We start from the raw sequence: 21,400 nt of genomic DNA, 5'->3' as shown, positions 1-21,400 counted from the left end.
GCCTTTGCCTAGCAGGGCACAGATCAAGACACTTACTACAGGGAGAGGGAGTCCATGCCATGGGCTAGTAACCAGCCCTGTGGTCGATATTGGGTGCAAGCAGTGCACAAATATACCGTGTCTCTTCCCGACGCCCCCTTCCATGCATAGCCTGCCACGAATGCCTACCTGGTTCCAGTGATTTGGGATAGTCCTGGGCTGGCCTCCCTTCAGGCTGCTTGTCCTCGGCCTCCGGGCCAGTGGAGCTCTGCGAGGGCACTGGACTGACAGCAGGCGAGCGTGGCACCACAGCAGGGCAGACAGGTAAAGTGCAGGGGGCAGGGCATTTGGGCGGGTGGCAACACGGGGAGAGCTTGGCTGAGCAGGCAGCTGCTGGCGACAGGCCCTTCGGGGGAGCATTTAAGGCAACAGCTTTGTGGGATGGTTTGAGTGGCTTCTCGGGGCCTGGCATCTCCAGCTCAGGGGGCGGCTCTTCGGGCTTCCGCTACAAGGGGGAGAGAGATGGACGGGTCAGCGAGTGCCTGAACCCCACGCAACCAACCTCACAAAAGGGCAATTAACCCAACGGCAATACAGTCAGTATATGCATCTTAAGACTTGCATTTGTCCCCAGTGCTTTGCAATCCTAAACACGTCTGGTTCCACATCACTTCCTGTTGATACGTCCTTATCAGCCCACCAACTCTGGTTCCTCACCCCAGTCCTGATCCTATACTCGGGTTGAATCGGTAGCAGTTTATTTCGATTGTGTCTCCTTCTCAATCAGGAACAATGGGTTCAAGGAAAACCTGGATACACTTCCGATGAAGGTTATTTTGGGTTTCCTATTTTAGTGCTCTGTGCCACTCTAGCAGATGTGAGCTGTGTGTGCTTCCAAGTAAATAAATCAGGATTCCAAGCCAAAGCAACTCAGATTCCGTACCAGCAAAAAGCAAAATACTGCAACCTAGATGAAGTTATGGAAACAGGGATCATTTTATCTATCTTCTGCTGGTTGAGGCAGCAGGAGGCAATAACCTATGCAGGGGGCAGAAACCCCATCCTCTTGACTGTTGGGGTTTTTCATCCAGCCACACCCCTCTGGTTTCCAAGATGTCTCCAGGCATCAATCCCACACTTTTCCAAGCACATCTTTGCAACTATATTTGGGGAGCTGAGCTTCAGAGAAGGTTGATCCTCAGGCCAAACATAATTATTATTTGCTTTTTGCGGTGCTTGCTCAGAATCACAACACACACACAAGCCCCGATCGTCACCCTCAGGAAGAGTGCTGTTCTTCCACATAGGATACTGGCGTCTATCACCACCATGCAGCGAGAAGTAGGATGTTGAGACCGTAGGTCTGCAGCCAGTAGAACTTTCTTTGAGATGACTCAGGAGATAAATTCTTACACTCCCTCAGAATCTGGCCAAGCACCGTATTTTGAGCCAGTGAGGGATTTCTCATCAGATCAGATTGGCTGGAGAACACTCTCTCTCTCTGTGCGCGCGCACATTTCCTTTCCCTTGAAGCATGGTGGGTTACTTAGTGGGTGAGTCGTCTGTAGCTGCACAGTCATCTTTCTGCAATGCATTTGCTTCGTGTGTGTTAATGTGTGTCAGCCTGGACCGTAGGGGCTGAGCTTTGCAAAGCAGCTGCATGGGTGGCCCAGACTTTCATGCAGAGAGAATATTTGATGATTCCTTGCCCCCCCCCCGACCTCAGATTACCCATGTCCCCAGGAGGGAGGAGGTTCCTTCCTCAGTAAGCAGATCCTTTCTAGCTGCCCAACAAGAGAAGCCTGATGGGTACCGAGAGGAGTTACCGTGATGATGGCCTCACTTCGCACGCCTACCTGGCTGTGTGTGTGCCGCTGCACTTCCAGTGCCTGTGCTGCACGCTGCTGTTGCTGCTGCTGTTGCTGCTGCAGGGCATAGAGTTCTTGCTGACGCAGGAATTGGGAGCGGGAATAGACAGGGAGTTGCCCTGTGTGTTGCAGGTGAGAGCCAGGCCCCCGGCTGGGATACATGGGTGGCCAAATTGATGCCTGATCCATCACCTCAGCTGCTGAGAGACAGGGAGATTAATCAGAGAGGTAAACAAAGCCAGAGAGTATGGAGGTGCCTCCCTGATCCCTGAATTAGAGAGCCACACCCATCTCCTCTCATCAGAGGGGCAGCTCCCGTGTACCCCATCCCAGCTACTATCCAGCAGCAGTGGTGGGCTGTGCCAGCCAATTAGTGCCTGGCTGCTACTTACCCAGGGTATGGGGCGCCCCATGGGCTGGAGGCTCAGAAGGCAGGATTACTAGTTGAGCAGGTGGTTCCTGCGACAGGGGGAAGACTGGCTGCATGGCACTGGGCATAGAAGCTGGGAAGCCGGGAGGCAGGTTTTGATGAAGAGCAGGGTGCCCGATGCCTAGAGAGAAGAATGCACTTGACATAGAAAGCCCAGCCCACTCAACACACCCTCCCAGTAGCCACATCTTCCTTAGGGAAAGAGATCGTATCAGAGCCAAGTGAGGCTTTGCTTTTTCATGGTTCCCTCAGGGTAGGCCAAGAAGCGTTCAGCTTCTCGTCACATAGGCATATGCAGACAAACGAAAATCCACCGCAAGAGGCAGGGAGGTCACGTATGTACCACGCAGATAATATCCACTTAGGAAGATCATCATGTATCACACAGTCCTTACGAGATCTAGGAGAATCCCCTCTACCTATCTCTACCTGACAATCAGCTGTGACCCCGGGAAGGCACTCTCCCAGGTCTGCAATACCTCTGAGGGTTGAGTCATAGGACAGGCAATAATCTAGTTTTGCCCGTGTAAAATTCTAGATGGAAAATCGTATGTATACGCAGGTGTTTTTGCTGCATGTACAGATGACTCTTTCTTGAGGCAAGAATTTTTTAAGCATATGAAGTGGTCCTAAATGTCACTAAGCCTTAGGCTCTCGAAAGCAATTAGGGCTAAAGGTTACGGTGAGGCTTACGCAAAAACCAGTTAAAAAAACGGGCAGGAAACAGGCAGGACAGGGGGTCGCAAATAAGGGGACAATAGTAATCCAGAGACTAAAAGCAACACCAAGGGACGGGGCAGCAGGAAAGCACAGAAGGAAACTGAAACTGCCAGGAGAACAGAGTAGAAAACTGTAGATCAGGCATGAAGTGAGTTCAGAAATGGACCAAAGATAAGGAGAGGAGCTGCTGTCAGCATGGCCTAGGCAAGGGTTCTAGGTAGAACGTTGACACCCAGCAATACTGACCGTATGAGTGTCCACCCATCCAAAGAGAAGGGCTGCGGGTCCGGGGCAACCAGTGGGTATGAGCCGGGTGGGTATGGGCTGCTGGGTCTCCTCCCAACTGGCTGGCCTGCAACGAAGAACTGCCCGCAATCATCAGGTGGGGTGTAAGGTCTCCAGGGCAGCTGCTGGACGGATGGATGCGGGCAAATTCCACAAGGTCCTTGTTATCCCTGTTACATCAAAAATCAGACGGGACAAAGGTAGGTCAGCTGCAACAGATCAGGATCGTCCAGGCCTGTAAAGGGACTACACAATGTGGGCTATCATGTAATGTACAGGCAATGCCCCCCCCTCTCCAAATTTGTATGGGAGTTCTGTTCTGCAATACATCTGGAAAAGCCCGCAAACACCCTGTTCTTCCCCTTTTGTGACATTTTCGGGACCCTTTCAGATTCGGTGCAATGCGTGTGCAGTCGTGCACATGTTGAATACACGCAAATGACCGGGGTGGTGTGGTGGTTTGCCTGTAATGGTCATTCTGTAGCCTCCAGGTCTAAAGGTCAGGCACTGTCAGGCTCCTGGAGTAACCAGAAGCCCAGCTATCACATGAACAGGCTCATCATGGGTCCAGCATTAAGAGCACTGTATGCAAAACCCGCTGCACTCCCTTCCCCAGCTTTGATACCAATTGATGGTAGATACCATACATATTTAAACCAATTTTTCACCCCCAAAAGGGACCCAAGGCCGGTGACAGAGGTCGCCGCAGTCAGGCACCTGCTGAAGACCCAGGGGCTCTGAAGTGCCCGCCAACATCAGAAATGAGTTGAGATCGTATTATACTTGCTGTTGCAATTTCTCTAACTCACCTCACTGCCTTCTCCCTGTTTATTGGGAGTGGTGCTTGTTTCGTTATTTGATGGTGGCAGACAGTTCTGCTTCTTACAGGAGGCAAGCACTGGCTCTGTTTCATTCTGTGGAAGAGAGACCACCATGATTTATTTCCCAAGATGCAACGCTTGGCAGCAGGCGCTGCATTTTGGGAAATGCAATGTGGCAGCCGCCGCCACAGAAGAACGCCAAGCCAGTGCTCGCCTCTCACTCCCGGGAAGTGTAATATGCACCGCTACCAATAAAGACCTCTGCTGGGAGGAGGTAAAGGAAAGTGCCAGCAGCAGCAGCAGCAGGGACTCTGAAGGGGAACTGGCAACATTTGACCTAGACAGGGGCCTATGTTGGTGCAAGGTAAGGGCCTACTACTAACAGGACCCACTCAAGCCTGGTGCCAGCCCAGAGTGGCTTAGAGATCCATACAAAGTTGATAGTTCCTGCCCTCAGATGTAAGGCAGCCAGCAACAACTGTGCTTCCAAGATGCAGGTGGGCCTTCTGAAAGCCTCTCCAGCCTAACCATAAAGCACCACAAATCGCCCTTACTGGATCAAGAGATCTCTCCCAGCAAGCCCCAGGCGCTCCTCACACAGCCGGCTCCGTTCCTCTTCGGCATCCAGGTCAATGACATGCACAGGCCGTGCCGCGCCAGCTTGCAGGAAAAGAAGAACGGAAAAGGTAAGATTAGCTATCACCTTCTGGCAGGACTTCCCCAAGGGCTGGCATCTTTTCTCTTGGTGACACGAGCAGGGGCAGGAAGCGAAGGAGCAGGAGGCCGGAGAAAGGAAGGTCACAGGAGCACATCACTTCTGCATTCCATCTCCCACTCCAGGGTGGGGTTGGAACTTAAAGAATAAGTGATGGGACACAGGCCCCTCTCTAAGAACTCGGCATGGAATTATAAAAGTGAGCTTGCAGCTCAAGCGCCAGGGGCTGCAAGTCTGGAAGGAGAGTTCTCGGATAGGAGGGAGGGCAAGGCCATGGTCTGGTTAATAATAATAATAATAATAATAATAATAATAATAATAATAATAACAATTTTTTATTTATACCCTGCCCTTCCCGGTTCAGAAAACCAGGCTCAGGGCGTCTAACAACGAATTTAAAACACTTAATTGATGCAACAAAAAAACAGCATAAAATACAGTATAAAACATGAATAACAATACATTCATGATTCAAAAATCAATTCAGGGAGGGAAATCCATCCAATAAACATTAGATGATCACCAGGGCTAGCTGGCTAAGTTAGTCCTATTTGGGCCAGCGAGGAGACCAGGGAAGAATTGGCTGTGGGATCCCAAAGCGGGTAATCTTCATAAAAAGGGGAGGGGGAGGGAAGGAAGGAAGGGGAATAAAAGATCAGGCTAAGTTCAAATTGAAAGCCAGGCGGAATAGCTCTGTCTTACAAGCCCTGCGGAAGGAAGTTAAATCCTGCAGAAGCCTATGGGCTGAAGCCCCTTCCCTTTCTATGTTAAAGGGGCTCTGCATGTGGAAGGAGCGGCATGGCACAGCTCCCTAGTCCTGCCCCTGGCCACCCATACATTGAGAGCAGCTTCCCTACTATACGGAATCCCAGTTTGTATAAATGCCTTCAATCAGGCCACGGAAAGACTTCAAAATCAGTTTTCCTTCAATAAAAATCTGGCGTACCAAATTGTGTCCCTCTGCTGCCCTACGCCTCGAAACTTAACCAAAGACTTCTAGTAACAAAAGCATAGCTGCTAACGTTTCAGTTCCGGTTGCGGCTGCGTTATAGACCGAATGTAAAAATTAAACAGATAGGAATCTCACTAGACGGCTTATCAGAAAATCCTGTGTTTGAGATAAATCAAACGCAGATGGCTAGACAATGAATTCCAAGAACTTAGCAGCCAAATCAGGAATAGGACTGTGTGTGGCAAGTCCGGGAATGGCGCACGGTGGGAAGCCAATGGCGTTGCATCTCTTCCAGTTAACCGACCCAGACCCATGTAGGGCCTACATGCTGGGGACTGCAGTTGTCTAGACCAGGGAACTGAATGGGTGTGCATTCCCGACTGCTCAGGATCCCCCAACCGCCTGGAGAAGGGGGTGCCAAGGTGCTGCCTACGGGAGCATGTGTACCCACAGGGTCCCCCTCCCCACTGAAAATAGGTTTAAAATAAGCATTCTACTGAGACCCAAAGAACAGTATGTGGTGTTTGCTGGGCTGTGGTTGCACACATGGGCATGTGAGTATTGCTGACCACAGTTTGCAAATGTGCCCATCAACACCAAAAGTCTGGGGAGCCCTAGTTTAGTGGTTATGTGCATGTAGGCGCCCGCAATGCAGGTCTGTAGACATCAGGGACAGCATGATGTTGGGGAGGGGTCAATGGCCCTGTCCCCCAAACAAGGACTTTGTTGCAGTTGCCCCCCCCATCTTACCTTTGAGCCCCATGGCAGCCCTGCTCTGCCGACTGGAGCTGGAGCCGTAGGCCGGTTCGGGCCGGCTAAGCGTATCCTTCTGGCGAGCCACAGCTACGGCGATGCCCACGGGAGGCTGGCGCACCTCGCCGTCCCCATGTCCCAGCTCGTGTTCCCTGCTGCGGGCGCAGTCCGGGCGCTCCATCTCCTGCTGGCCCTTGGCGCCCAGAAACTTGCCCCCGTCCTGGTGGGCGCAGCTGCCCTTGAGGCTGCCTAGTCCCACGAAAGGAGCTTTCTGCCCCACGATAAGTGCTTGGTTACTGTACTTCAGCAGGTTCTTCATGGCCGACACGTCGTCGGGCGGCGCCTGCATTTCCTGGGTGAGCACCGAGCCCTGAGTCATGAGCGCGGCCTGCTGGAGGCTGCTGCTGAAAGGGTCCAGGTAGGAGCTTTTCCTCTCCTCCACCATGGGCAAAGGAGGAGGGCCCTGGCCCTGCACCGGCCACGGCGGCAGGTGCGGCCCGTTGTAGCCCAGAGAGCTGAGCTCCATGGACTTGCGCTTGGACTCTGCGTGGACCCCGGCCTGCTCCATCTCCGTCTGCAAGTGCTGCTGGTGGCGGATGCGGGCCACTTTCTGGGTGCCGGGCGTCGGCGGCTCCTTGGGGGCCTTGTCTAAAGTGCAGCAGGACTGGCTGAGTTTGCACAGCGTCTCCTGAGGGCTAGGCCGCGCACAGTCCTGAGGGGGCACCATCTCAAAGTGCCCGCCTTTAGGCTGGTGGGTTAAGCTCCCAAAATGGCCGTCGGAGCCCGTGCTGTTCAGGTACTCCAGGCCTTTGAGGCGGGCCGCGTTGGAATTCTGCGGCCAGTCCAGCCGCCGCTCGGCTTTGCCCTCCACCTTAAGGTGAGAGAAAGGGTGGTTCCCATAAGGGGGTGGGTGCTCGGGGCCCACGTCGTGGGGGCGCTCCTTCCCCTCGCAGGGCTCAGAGGGCACCTGGAAGGAGCGGCTCTTGTCAGTCAAGTGGCCTACGGAAGGCACAAAGGTGGCTCCGCTGATCCGCAGCTCCCGGCCGGCCTTATCCTGCAGGGGGCACATCCCGTCAGGGCTGGAGTGGAGCTGCAGGCAGGGGAAACTGCCCGTGGTCGTGCTCAAGGCCGGGGGCCCGGTGGGCAGGCTTGACGGGACGGTGTAGGAAACCGAGTGGTGCAGCATCTGACGCCGCTCCAGGCACTCGCTGTAGGACTGGGGGGGCTCGTGGTGGCTGAGGTCCTTGGCACAGCGGCTCTGGGCTCCCGCGTGGCGTGGCAGGATGCCCCCGCCGCAGCTGGGCAGCACGGCTTTGCCCGAGTCGCCGTTCAGCACCTTGGAGCTCAGCAGGCAGGAGGGCAGGTGCTTGGGGCGGTTGTCGCAGGAGCCCCGCTGGGGAGCCCCTTCCTTGCAGTTGGCCTCGGGCGTCATGGGCATCCCCAGCTTGTGCCGCTCCTTGGCCGCCGCCTCCTCCTCGGCCAGCCGGTCCTTCCCCTCGCCCTTGGCCCCTTTGTCCCCCTTGGACAGCACAAAGCGCTCGTAGTCCTTGTGGCACTTTTGCCCGTGGCCTGCCTCCCGGTCCCGGCTGCAGGAGCCAATGGGGTGTCCTGGTGCGGCCCGGGCAATGCTGGGGAAGTTGTGATTGGCTGACAGTAGGGTGGGCTGAGCCGGTAGGTTCCGCAGGTAGAAATTGTCTGGAGAAAGAGGGAAAGTGGTTAGGAAGCGTCTCCTTCGAGAAATAATGCCCCAGGCAAACACCCCATCTCTTCCTCCCCTATAAATATTGATTGACATCCAATGCCCTTTTAAAATGTGTTGGGGAGCAGAAGGTTTTATTGGGTTCTTCTTTTTATTTTTATTGTGTATTTTGCATATTGTGGTTTTATGTTGTGAACCGTCCTAAGACCTGCAGGTATAGGGTGGTATAATAATAATAATAATAATAATAATAATAATAATAATAATAATAATAATAATATCCCCCATGCCTTGTTGCCCAAGGAAGTCTAAAGGTTCTAGCCTCTCCTGCTTGCATGCTGCAATAGCTCTCTTTTAGGAATTGTGCCACTTGCAAGGCAGAGACTAAAGATGTTGTGCTGGGATGGTGGCATTGGCCTCAGATGCCCTTCAGTCACAGAGAAACCAACTCCTTATTCCCTTCCCTCTCTGTGCAACTGCCTCCCAAACTGTGCCCTTGATAAGGCACCGGACTTTGTAGTGGTTCTTCTACCCCTTTAGAAGGGCGTATCTGCACGTTTCCCTGCAATCCCAACCATGACTCAACACTTGCCTTTCTGGCTTTCATAGAAACGGTGCTGGCCATACAGGACGTTGCTGTTTCCATGGTGATCCAAGTGGCTCATGGGAAGAAAAGTGGATGCTAAGCTCCCGGAGAACCTCGGGTAACCTGGAGCTAAAACAAGAGGCAGCGAGGAATGAAATGCTGGCTTCACAACACAGCGGTCGTGTAGTCAAGTCCCTGGCTTGGGCCTTTAAGTCTGATCTGTCTCTATGTACCATAAATGTCAAAAGTAGACTGCCAGTGGTGGGTGGGTGGGGAAAGATATTCAAAACATTTGTTAAGACAGATTTTTATTATGGCAGTCCAAATAAACACCCAGTGCTCAGTGTTGGGAAATATCTGGCTTTCAAACAGCAAGAGGTGAATAGAAAGGTAGTCCGAAATTGTTGGTACCACAGCAGAAAACTCCTCTGGTGCTAGGCTGGGCAGAAGACGTTCCCACGGGACTCTTTGGGAAGGGGGATCACATGAAACAAAGGCTATTTGGGGGAATAAAAACACCCTATAGCATGAGCACAAGAAAATCCTGATGAATCACTGGGTTCTTCATAAAATTTAGCACGGATATCTCAAATATTAGTCCCACAATTATGTGCAGTTGGGGGGGGGGTCAAAAAACCTCCGCTTGCCTCTTCACAAGGCTGGGGCATGCTCCTGTGCTTAAATAAATACAGTAGGAATAAATAAATCAAGTTCTGCACCAGGGTGACTAATTATGGAAATCAAGCACCTCTATGTTTATTTGCAATAATTTATTCCACATCATGGTTTCAGCTTTACCAATAAATTAATAATAAATAACAACAACAATAATAATGCTTTGAGAATCGATAGAGAGAATGGATAAATGGGATTGGTAGAGGAGGAAATGTGCCGGTGGGGTCAGGCAATGAATAAGTGAATATGCCGTCTGGGGCAAATGCGGAGCTGCTGAAGGGATTGAAAAAATACATGCTCTCAGGCCCACACTGATGGGGTCTCTCTGCAGGCTAGAAACTTCTTCAAATATTAACTTGAATAGCCCAGATCTTAAAGAACCTGGAGCTACCATATGCACCTGAATCCATTCCTGTGCAGCAGTTACCAGAGAGGCATGAAATAAACACAGTCACTGACTTTACAACCTTTACTAGGATTGTATCCTCCTGGCTTCCTGCCAGTCTATGTCTGGGTCAAGGTGTCAAATGCTGCAGCTAAGGATTTTACTTGGGAGGGAAGGCAGGGGAGAGCCAAGCGTTTTGATGGGCACCAAGGTGAACAGCCTGTTGCAGCCTTGACGAACGCTAGCTCTGGGTTTTGGATGTTAACGCTCAGGGGGACGTGGGCCCAGTTCCTGGCTCCTCCAGAGACTTCATCTGCAGTGACTTTAGATAAATACCTCAACTCTGTGCAACTTAACCTCAGCTCCCTCCTTAGTAAAATGAGAGCAATCAGGGGTGACACATCTCACTAATATTGTGAGATGGAACAGCAATGTGCATTTTTTTAAAAAAAGGGAAAACTAAAACCAAACTAGAGATTTGGGGGAGAATACAGGAATGCTTGCTACTATAAGCACTTCAGAAACTGAAACTGCCTCTTGCTACAATTCAGAGTAAGGAAACCAATTTGAAGGATTGGCCAAAAAGATGGGTGTTTAATATTGGTAGGATTAAACTGGTGAACACAAGAACAAAGTTTTTGTTTGCTCTGAGAGAAGAAAACTAAAAGTACCACTTAAAAAGTAAAGCGCCATGTACTTTATTAATTTGGGGGGGGGGGGGTTAGGTGCGTGCATTCAGCTAGACCAGCTTTTCCCAAACTTCAGTCTCCAGCTGTTTCCGGACTACAACTCCCATCACCCCGAGCTAGCAGGGCTGGTGGTTAGGGATGATGGGAATTGTAGTTCAAAAACTGCCAGTGACCAGAGTTTTGGGAAACACTGAGCTAGACAGTATTTCACTTTCTTTCTTTCTTTTTATTTAGTATGTTGAACTATATTAATAGGTATGTGGTTGTCGTCCTGAAAATTAGAATGGAAAAGACTTTGCATTACTAAGAGCACATATACGTGTGTATATATATATGCCTGCAATTTATAGAGATGACTAATAATAATGAGAGCTAGCCCAAATAATCCCAACAGACATCTCCTCAGACACTGTACACAGCAGAGTCCCAAGGAAAAGTTTTTCCACGCTCCTTTCGCTGGTGACTCACAGCTTCCCAGGGCTAGGATCAGAGCGGTGGCAATCACTACGTGCAGCGTGTCAGGCCAAGCCACCAACGGCTCCCACCCTAACCTGCACCCTTGTCTGAGCGTCGCCATTGTCTGTTTGACTCCTCTCTAGGAGGAAGAGGCAGCCAACTCTCTTTATTCCTCTCTCTCTCTCTCTCTGTCTGCCCAAGTTAATCTCCCCAGTCAGCCACACACCAGCACTTTCAGCCCCGCTGCCCCACCCCCATCCACACACCCCCACCCCCGGACAGGCCGCCCGTCAGCATGATGCCGAGAGCATTGCCTGCACCCCGACCCCCCCCCTCCCAGCAGCCCCAGCATGCCGGAAGCCAGCTGGCAGCCGTTCAAACTAGCAGTCGGGCCGGCTGCCAGGGCACCGTGCCAGCAGCACCTTGCCGCTCACACTTGAACTTTCTGCATCTCGCACGGAGGGGAGGATGTTGGGGGAAGGGCTCAGCGAGAGCGAGTCACCGCAGGAGACACAGAGGGAGAAGCGAAGAAAGCACACTGCGAAGAATTAGGGTAGCTAGAGTTGGGACGAGCATCATCGCAGCACGGCTGGGGCGGCCAGGAATGGGACCAAGGCAGGGAGGGAGGGGGTTCAAGGAAGACCTGTGGTTTGGGAGCAGAGACTGCTGGGGAACGGGGGAGACTAGTTCTCTCCCCCCCCCCCAGGGGAGGGCTGTGGGTCACACATGAAACACAAAAACGGGACATTTTTTTTCTTTCCTGCACCCGCAAGCTAAGGCTGGAAGGACAGAATAACTGGAGAGGGAGATTGGGAGCATTGGCTGGGAATTTGGGGCCAGGATAAGGGGTGGTTTGGTGGGAGTGAGGGGCAGCAAAGCTGGGAACCCCACTGCAGCAAGTTCATTCTTAAAAGTATTTTCCAAGTTCCTCCTCCTTTTTTCAATTAAAACAAAAAAAACGGAAGGGAGTAGGGGGCCAGTTGGGAAATGTTAGGGGAATTCCTGCAGCTAAAAAGAAGGAAAATGTTAGCTCACAAGTGAGAAGAAAATGCAAACAACCCCATTGTTCCCTCCTGCTTACTTATCCCTCTCCCTCTCTAGCACCCTGCCAGCATATATACAAGGGGAAGGCCCCACCTCTGGGCTTCCATGACAGGACAGTTTAAACAAGGGATGAGGGACCTTTGGACCACCAGATGTTGTTTCAATGTAGCTCCCATCATCCCTGACCAATGACCATGTTGGCTGGGGATGAAGGGAGCTGGAGTCCAGCAACATCTTGAGGGGGTGGCAGGTTCCCCAACTCTCATTTAGGGAGTTACAACTAGGCAGCAAGAGTTTCAAGCAATGGTGAGTAGGAAGAAGAAGAAGAAGAAGAAGAAGAAGAAGAAGAAGAAGAAGAAGAAGAAGAAGAAGACGACAAAAAGGAGGAGGAGGAGTAGTTTGGATTTGATATCCTGCTTTATCACTACCCGAAGGAGTCTCAAAGCGGCTAACATTCTCCTTTCCCTTCCTCCCCCACAACAAACACTCTGTGAGGTGAGTGGGGCTGAGAGACTTCAGAGAAGTGTGACTGGCCCAAGGTCCACCCAGCAGCTGCATGTGGAGGAGCGGAGACGCGAACCCAGTTCACCAGATTACGAGTCTACCGCTCTTAACCACTACACCACACCGGCTCTCAAACAGATAGGCCTGGTCCCTGGGCTAGAATGTTCCTTTCTGACACTTTATTCCCCCTCCTTCCTAAGAATGGGGCATGCAATGATACGGAATTAAACTCGAGTCAATATTAATGAGGCCCATTCTCTTCCACAAATGCTGGGATCTCCCTAAACAAGGTCATGTATCTTCTGCAATTTGACATGCACAAAATATTCTATGGATGCCTGGTACAAAAATACTGGTCGTCTTCTTTTCTTTTTATTTCAAAGTCATGTTACTAGTCCTTGTGGTTGTGACAATATGGATGGTTGGGCAGCAAATGCAAGTCTCCACAATCCCAAAAGATCCATATGCTGCATGCCTACCTCTCCCTCCTTCCGCACTTCCCACGTATGCCATTGTACCAATTCATCTTGTTCTGCCATCACAAAACTTGCATTTTTGAAGATACCATATACATAGAGAGACAGGACTAATATATGAATTAAGGACATTTATATATACGTATTGGTTTTCATAATTTATTCTGTTAGCAGAATGTGAGCAGTCAAAGCACAGAATTCCAGCTCTCTTGGCTTTATTATTTGGAACTTTTAATTTGTGCACATATAGAATACAGGCAGAACTGAGAGATTTATAGGAATTGAGAAGCACCGCTCCCCTCTTCCATGTGCTTCTGGATATTCCACCAAGGCAGCGTTGAGTAATTCCATCAAACCCCTTTACCTTCATGGGAGTGTGAGAACCAAATCTGGGAAGTGCCGGAGTGGGGGCCGCGGAAGGCTGGTTCCGATGGGGATGACGCCGGGCCTGTGGGGTGTGGCGGTGCTGCTGAACCCAAGCTGCTGCTGAGGAAGCTGCCCATAAAAGACGAGGCAGGTGAGTTGCCCATCAACCCACTTCCTGCTAGATGCACACACACACAAAAAAGAGAGAAGGGAGAGGGAGGAAAAAGAAAGAGTGTCGGCATATGGATGGACAGCATGAAGATCAGCAAACTTTCTACAGTAGCAATTATTGAGTTCTCGATTTGTCATAGGCTCATGGTACAGTGCGCTACTTTGCAAATAAAATACCTAAGCACTAATCTGAAAGCAACATTTATGCAATAGCACCATACATATTTTTGCTCAAAGACCTAGCTCATCATAATCGAATAAAAATCCTAGTTCATTGAAATGTTTGTCCCTGGAACCGGGCTTGAGGAGGAAAGAAAACACTTCCAGCAGATGTGAAGGCCCACCTACGTGCTTTTACACGCAGTGCCTGGATGCAAAAACACAGTTTCCCACTCAATCTGGCAAGCTTTGGTGAGCAAATATCATCTGCCTGCTGTCTACTCCAAGGAAGGAGCTGGTATTAATGTGAATCCCCATCGAAGACTTCTGAGAATCATAAACTGGATGCATCTCCTGAGTGTGGTATCTAGATGCATACAAGCAAGGAAAGGCTGGGAGCATCCATTGCGACTAATAGTTGTGCATCTACAAGCTTATCAGGAAACAAATGACTGTGGGTAAATGTGTCACTAGGCCTTGAAACCTGGGTAGTAGCTGGCACATATACAGAACCCTTGAATATACAAGCCTGTGACCTTGTCAGTACTCATACGTCAGCTCAACACTAGCAGCTTCTATGCAAATGTACCAGCCCTGCAGAACGAGCAAAGGAAAACAACCCAGACGCAACATATTGAGCGCCTCCATTTCCATGTCCAGAATGACTCCAGGAAGGGAGAATTAACCATAGGGAAATGAACCGGATGGATGCAAGTTCTCCAGAAAGAAGTATTCAAAAATTGCTTACTGTATAGAGTGCAAACATGCTCACAGTTCCTGTGAAACAACGCAGTCCTCCTACATTTTGAGTCAATGACTCTCTGGCAATCAAGTTCCTTGCAACTGGGCCTCCAAAGCACTGGAAAGAGGACCCCGTCTCATTTTGCAATACCTGTGGAGACACATCCCGAACCCACTTCCCCAGTGTAGCAAACCTTAAACGCAGCTATTGTCACATCAGCTAAGCACCTGAGGGTAGTGGAGCTCGACTTGTGCACCAGTCCATACCCATGGGAGCCGTGTGACGTGGGAGCTCTATGAGATTTAATAGCCTGCTCAGTGAAGAGAACACAGTTCATGGGAGGGAGCAGATGATTTCATGTAAACCTGCATTACATTACTCGCTTACCTAGATAATGCACAGTGTTACTGCACAGGCCAGCCTGTGATTTCTTGCCAGAACTGACTCTAGAACAGTTTATTTAGGAAATACTATTAATCCATGGCTGACACTTGGGACTCCTTGTACTTACTGATCATGGCTGTATCTACCCGTGAGATGGCAGGACAGCTATACAGGTGTAACAGCACCTCTTGAAGGTGGTTGGCTTTTTCAGGGGTGGCTACTGCTCCAGGCCCTGCTAGGGCAAAAGACTTGAGCTAACAATGGAAAACTCCTCAGTGCAGAATGTTTGTAAGCTTGTTCCCCTACTTTGCTTTTCTCGCTTCCAAGGCACTCACTGCAATGGCTTATCCAGCTCTACAGATACTAAAATATCTCTCTCTCTCTCTCTCTCTGTATGTGTGTGTGTGTGTGTGTTTTCTGGCAGGGTTTCAAATTCATCATGGGAAAATTCATCACGACCAAATTTCTGCCTGTGAAACAGTTGCTTAAGGTGAAGGGGAAAGCTTACCAGAAAAGATGGCAGCTCACCCGGCCAGGCCTGCAAATAGTGCTGTGCTCTATCTATGGGCAACGGTCCTAGACCTTTTAGTCATTACCCCTAGGTATTTGACGTGGGCGAGTGCCTGGTGAGGCATCCAGCCAAAAAGCAGGAAGTACTCCTCTCTTTAAGCCAGCCCACGCTCCCTGGCTAATCCCACTGGGATGCCTCAGCGATGAGTGTGGGGAAGTGGTTACAAGGGCAGGGCCAAGGCAGTTCTCCCCACAGCTGGGGTGGGAGCCTGATCACTAGCTAGGGAAGTCCCTTTCTGGACATGACATTGTGAAGAGACTAGGTCAAATCAGAGTAGGCGGTGGTGGCGTGAGAGAGCTTTAAAAGCCTATCACTTTAGGCTCTCCCATAGGCTAAGCACAAACCTATGAGCACTAAGGAGATCCCTGGGGAGTTTCTGAGTCTCAGACCTGATCCAGAACTGCCCAACAGGGCCACAGACTTCCTTCCTTAAGGGATGCCCAAACCCCATAACATCCCTAAACTCCTGTTGAGTTTGACAAAAAAATAATTAAGTGACACCTAATTTTAAAATACTGTATTGGAAAAGAATGGGAGCGGCAGAGCTGTTTGTTGTTGTTTTGTGCATACCAACACCCCGCACCGCACCCCGAATATCTAAAAGCTGTACTATTGAACTCGTATTTCTTCCAGGTGGCGTTGTGTGGGTTTTTTTAGAGGGCTCAGCTGGGGGATGCAGTCAGTAAGTAGAGAGGGCTTTGTAAGGTCAGCAGATACCGTATTTTTTGCTCTATAAGACGCACCAGACCACAAGGCGCACCTAGTTTTTGGAGGAGGAAAACAAGAAAAAAAATATTCTGAATCTCAGAAGCCAGAACAGCAAGAGGGATTGCTGCGCAGTGAAAGCAGCGATCCCTCTTGCTGTTCTGGCTTCTGGGATAGCTGCGCAGCCTGCATTCGCTCCATAAGACGCACACACATCTCCCCTTACTTTTTAGGAGGGAAAAGTGAGTCTTATAGAGCAAAAAATACGGTATATAATTGCCCAGAACGTGGGAAGACACAAGAGTTCGGGCAGGAAGGAGGATGGGAAAGGAAATACTAGCGAGAAGCACTTCTCTTTCTAGCAGGAGTTACATATCTCCCTAATATTCAGACTCAGCCTCAAATGTCATAAAGGAACCCCAGAAGAGGAAACGCAGCTCACTTGTGTCCCCGCCCCCCGCAATTCCATGCTGGAGCATCACAGTACGCCAGTGATTGTGTAAGCAAAAACAGATCCTCACCCCAGTCCTTGGAATCACCACTAAAGGGCTATCCTAGCTGAATTAAAACGCCGATCTCCCATTTTGTGCCTTACTATTGCTATGCTGAGCATTAAATAACATTAGATGACTGAGGGCTGATCAGGATACTACTTTCTTATCTTAATTTTAATGCCCGTCATTTCTTCCCACCAACATCTTTGTATATTTGTCTGAGATACCCAGTGGAGATCTGAAGGCTATCCCCTGGGAATGCAAGAGTTCATCAAACCAGTTGAGAAAGGAAATTTGGCATCATAGGGGCGTGCCCAGTTTGTCTCTCTAGTTTGGCTGGTAGCTCCTATTGTCATCCTGCAGTAACTTAACAATCAGAATTGCAATTGATTTTCTAGACTTCTGGAGGCAGCATAGTTTTTCCTGTGTGTATGCATCCTAGAAGGTGTGACACAGCAATGCAGGTGGAGAAGGGAAGATTCGGAACACATGATTTTGTCTTATGTTTAAAACCAGTTACAGTATTTAATCTGACAGGGAAGGTAATAGTGAGGATGTGCCAATGAAGGTGCATGGCAACAGGTTCACCTGCCTGATATCACTGTCAAATGGCCTTGAGGGCAGGTGGTGCCCAGGTCTGTGAGATAGGTTAGTTGCCGGTTCTGGATAGGGTTGGAAGAATCATGTATGGCATCTAGGGTTCTCTCTGATCCACCTCTATCAGTAGAGGCCAAAGAGACCTCTGTGGCCAGGAGTGTTTGTTTTTTATAAGCTCTGGCTAGTACGCCAGCTGCAACTGTTCTTGGAATTGTCCAAACCGAAGTCCTTGTGTGGGCTTCTGCTGATGGGACTCACTACTTGAATCTCACTCTCTTGATGTGACACTGCTCATGTTTCTCCACATCCCTGAGGTTTGGTTTGCCTTTACTATAATGGCCCAACCTTCATTGCAGCAAGCTCTGCCCTGTGGAACTGCCTGCCAGTAGACGTTTGGCAGGAACTATCCCTGCCTTTCAGATGTCTTCTGAAAACTATACTATTTAGGCTGGCCCTTAAAACATGAGTGTCACTTCTTAGCTAACCAGTACTTACTGATGTCTTTATACAGTGGTACCTCGGGTTAAGTACTTAATTCGTTCCGGAGGTCCGTTCTTAACCTGAAACTGTTCTTAACCTGAAGCACCACTTTAGCTAATGGGGCCTCCTGCTGCCGCCGCGCCGCCGGATCACAATTTCTGTTCTCATCCTGAAGCAAAGTTCTTAACCCAAGGTACTATTTCTGCGTTAGCGGAGTCTGTAACCTGAAGCGTATGTAACCCAAGGTACCACTGTATTTATGTTTTATGGGCATTCATTGTCTGGTTTTATTGCATTTTGTATGTTACCAACCACCTTGACACAAGGAAGTGCATATTATAAATATTTAAATAACAAACACACATTAAAACCACACTTTTTACAAACAAAAAACAGGAAACGTATTGCTAACACAATCTACACCTTAAGCGAGTGCTCTTTCCCCAAAATGTGATTATTATTTTTCTAGAGCCTGAAAGCGGCAGAAAACACGAGGGCAATGATTTGGTGACATTATAATATAGATTCTCTGTAAAAGCAAGTGAACAAGATGTGGTTATTCCAGAGTGAACAGCTAGCACAGAAGTACCGCTAGAACAATCCATAAATCAAGAAATCAGTACCAGGTTTAATTACCTCTCTCAATCTTGGAACTCAGAAGAGTGGTTGGGGCCAATGAGCACCTGTGCACATGCCCAAACCCACTTTACATGGGCTACAGGCAAAACTGCTGATCGGCGTACAACTAGCCTGCTTGTAGAAGCTCCTGGCCAAATTCCTCCCCCCCCCCCCCCGTTGTCCCGTCACACACCTAGCATTACAGTGGTACCTCGGGTTACATACGCTTCAGGTTACAGACTCCGCTAACGCTAAAATAGTACCTTGGATTAAGAACTTTGCTTCAGGATGAGAACAGAAATCGTGCTGTGGCGGCGCGGCAGCAGCAGGAGGCCTCATTAGCTAAAGTGGTGCTTCAGGTTAAGAACAGTTTCAGGTTAAGAACGGACCTCCGGAACGAATTAAGTACTTAACCTGAGGTAAAAGGTAAAGGTAAAGGGACCCCTGACCATTAGGTCCAGTCGTGGCCGACTCTGGGGTTGCGGTGCTCATCTCACTTTATTGGCCAAGGGAGCCGGCATACAGCTTCCGAATTATGTGGCCAGCATGACTAGGCCACTTCTGGAGAACCAGAGCAGCGCACGGAAATGCCGTTTACCTTCCTGCTGGAGCGATATCTATTTATCTACTTGCACTCTGACGTGCTTTCGAACTGCTAGGTTGGCAGGAGCAGGGACCGAGCAACAGGAGCTCACCCCGTTGCGGGGATTCAAACCGCCGACCTTCTGATCAGCAAGTCCTAGGCTCTGTGCTTTAACCCACAACGCCACCCATGTCCCTTAACCCGAGGTACCACTGTATAATAAACAGCTGACAATTAAAAAGCAAGGCCTGCACCACCATTAGCCTGGCTCTGGAGTGTTGTGCTCTACAGCTCCCCCCTTCAACAAGCAACCTTATCTGCAGCTACAATTTCAAATCAGGAAGCCGGTGGCCATGCATTCCTAGCACCTCCACCCATTTGGCAGCACAGCCTCAGACCACACAGCATTCTGCGTCCCACGGTTCCCCATCCCGCTGAATCGGTGCCATTTCCAGCAGCTGTGGTTGCTACGGTACTTCTCCCTGTCCTCTCCCATCCCGCTTTTCCACAGCTGTGTGTGGAGTATGGGCAGTACTACCAGGCCTAAGACAAACCCAGGATGCATTGCAGAAAATAAACTTCCCCACCCCCGCCATGTATCCAAGCCCCCACAGACTCTGAAGCCGTTTCAGGGCAAAAGAGTTGCCCTCTCAGGCCGAGCTGCCTAGGAGACCGGATAAATAGGAACGGAGGAGAGGAGCAGTTGGTCCTGGCATGGGGAGGGAGGCGGTTCCTGTTTCTAGGCCGAGCCTATCTGAGAAGCCGTGGTGCGGCGCCTTGGCTTGCGTCTCCCTGAGAACGGAGCCCCCCGCCTCAGCTCTCTCACGCCTGCCAGCGTTTCCCAGCCTGTGAGTCACAAGCTGCTGGCAGTGTCTGCTCCCCTGACTCTGCAGCTGATCAGCTCCTCTCCAGTTTCCCACCCACTCCTCAAACAGCCAAATCCTTAGCCAAACCTCTCGCGCTCCGCTTGGAGCCCCTGGATCCCATGAACTGGAAACGCATCTCTGGGCAACTCCCTCCTCCCAGTCATTTCGAGCCAAAAATACAATAATTGAGAGGAAAGGAAAGGGGGAAAACACATAACTGAATGGAGATGTTTGCTTCTGGGACGCAATGACCCTAAGGAAGGAGGCCGACAAGATATATTATTCCATACATGATAAAAGTATCATCCTAAACCTACTGGGTTTTTTTGATATCAAATCATTTTGAGTCTCCACCTCCTTCCTTTCCACACCTGTAGTTTTGGCGCTGTCCCCTTGTTTTCCTGCTGTATTAATTCACATGACCAGCAATTCACAGCTTGTTGGTGCATACAGTAAACCCACAACTTATACAGGGTTTAGGTTCTGGGGATACGCACCTAAAACTTGTGTAAGGTGAAAACACATTGGGTTCAATGGCGGGTGGGATTGCCAAAGTCTTTTCCCCCCAGAAGGTTGCCCCTTTCTCTCTCCACCCCCCCCCCCCCGTATAATTGCCAAGCTGAATGAGCACAAGTTAAATGTGCGTAAGAGCTGTGGGCTTGCTGCAGATAGTTGCTGTGATAAATTTGCCTTTCAAATTGAATTTCAAAAGGCTCTCTTGGGGTCTGGTGGCAACATGGCTGGCGAAGAAGGGTTTCCAACTATTTTACTGGGCTCTGCACCTGTGCCTTTAGCAACATCTTAGGGATCTGCAGGGATTAGCAAGTGATAACGCCAGATGATTTCTGCAGATCAGGTTGCTTTTTTCAGCATAGAAGTTTCCAAAGTTTCAAGGAAGGTGGGGTGGATCTCGTTTGCTGGGCCCACTGAGGCTCAGTTGCCCCCAACTCCCACCCTACCCTGCTTTTGTAATTCCATGGCTTTAAGAAGCACAGCATCCATCTCCTCAAAGCTATTGTTGACTGTAAAGTTTGCCTGTATAAAAGGGAATTCCAGGTCCAATCCCACTAAATTCTTGAAATTCAGTTTGCTTTACATCATTACAAGATGTGGACGCAGGAGGCAAAAGCAGGTCTAGGAAAGGAATATCCATTGAGTAACACAACAAAGGCTGAGAAAGCAACTGCTTCCCATGTTTTTCCATTGATTCAAACTCTTTGTGGTTTTAGTCAGTAAACCAGAGCTCTACAGGGGATTTTACTTCTCTCTGGCCACTGGAAACCAGGAAAAATAATAATCTGAATCCTTATAAAATCCTCATAGAAGCAGAATCCAAATATCTTAGCAAGCAAACCATTATGACCAGGAGGAACGCCATCCACCACTGTCTGTGGAAAAAACGAGGCTATGCTGGTTCCCCAACCCTTCAAATGAGTTGCAGGAAACAGGAATTTCCACCTTAAAAACAACACTGGGGGGGGGGGACTTTCCCCCTTTCACCACTGGGCAAGAATTACCATAAATTCATTCATGATGTCAGAGTAAGGAGACAAGGAAGGGGAAAGTGTTCAGGTTTCTAAAGGAAGAAGTCTTGAGTCTTTCAGCCTGTTTGCAACTCCAACCACAG

At 49.8% G+C, this 21,400-nt stretch overlaps 1 protein-coding gene across 9 annotated transcripts in view; it reads right to left on the bottom strand.

Moving 5' to 3' along the window:
- The window catches only part of BAHCC1 (BAH domain and coiled-coil containing 1), a 116,353-nt gene that overhangs the window by 31,569 nt on the left and 63,384 nt on the right, over nt 1–21,400 (bottom strand). For 5 of the 9 annotated variants that reach the window (XM_083489759.1, XM_083489762.1, XM_083489758.1 and 2 more), the window contains 9 exons: nt 13,402–13,581; nt 8,815–8,937; nt 6,521–8,218; nt 4,658–4,763; nt 4,092–4,196; nt 3,244–3,452; nt 2,240–2,398; nt 1,836–2,047; nt 169–484 (listed from right to left, as the gene is read on the bottom strand). In XM_083489759.1, the coding sequence (XP_083345885.1) occupies nt 169–484; nt 1,836–2,047; nt 2,240–2,398; nt 3,244–3,452; nt 4,092–4,196; nt 4,658–4,763; nt 6,521–8,218; nt 8,815–8,937; nt 13,402–13,581 (3,108 nt within the window). The remainder of the gene's footprint in view (nt 1–168; nt 485–1,835; nt 2,048–2,239; nt 2,399–3,243; nt 3,453–4,091; nt 4,197–4,657; nt 4,764–6,520; nt 8,219–8,814; nt 8,938–13,401; nt 13,582–21,400) is intronic. The other 4 variants (XM_083489760.1, XM_083489761.1, XM_083489763.1 and 1 more) reach the window with 4 other exon arrangements.

Source organism: Podarcis liolepis (genome assembly GCF_965112155.1).
Source record: "Podarcis liolepis genome assembly, chromosome: 2".
NCBI classification, from domain to species: domain Eukaryota; kingdom Metazoa; phylum Chordata; class Lepidosauria; order Squamata; family Lacertidae; genus Podarcis; species Podarcis liolepis.
This window is presented reverse-complemented; position numbering and strand designations above follow the sequence as displayed.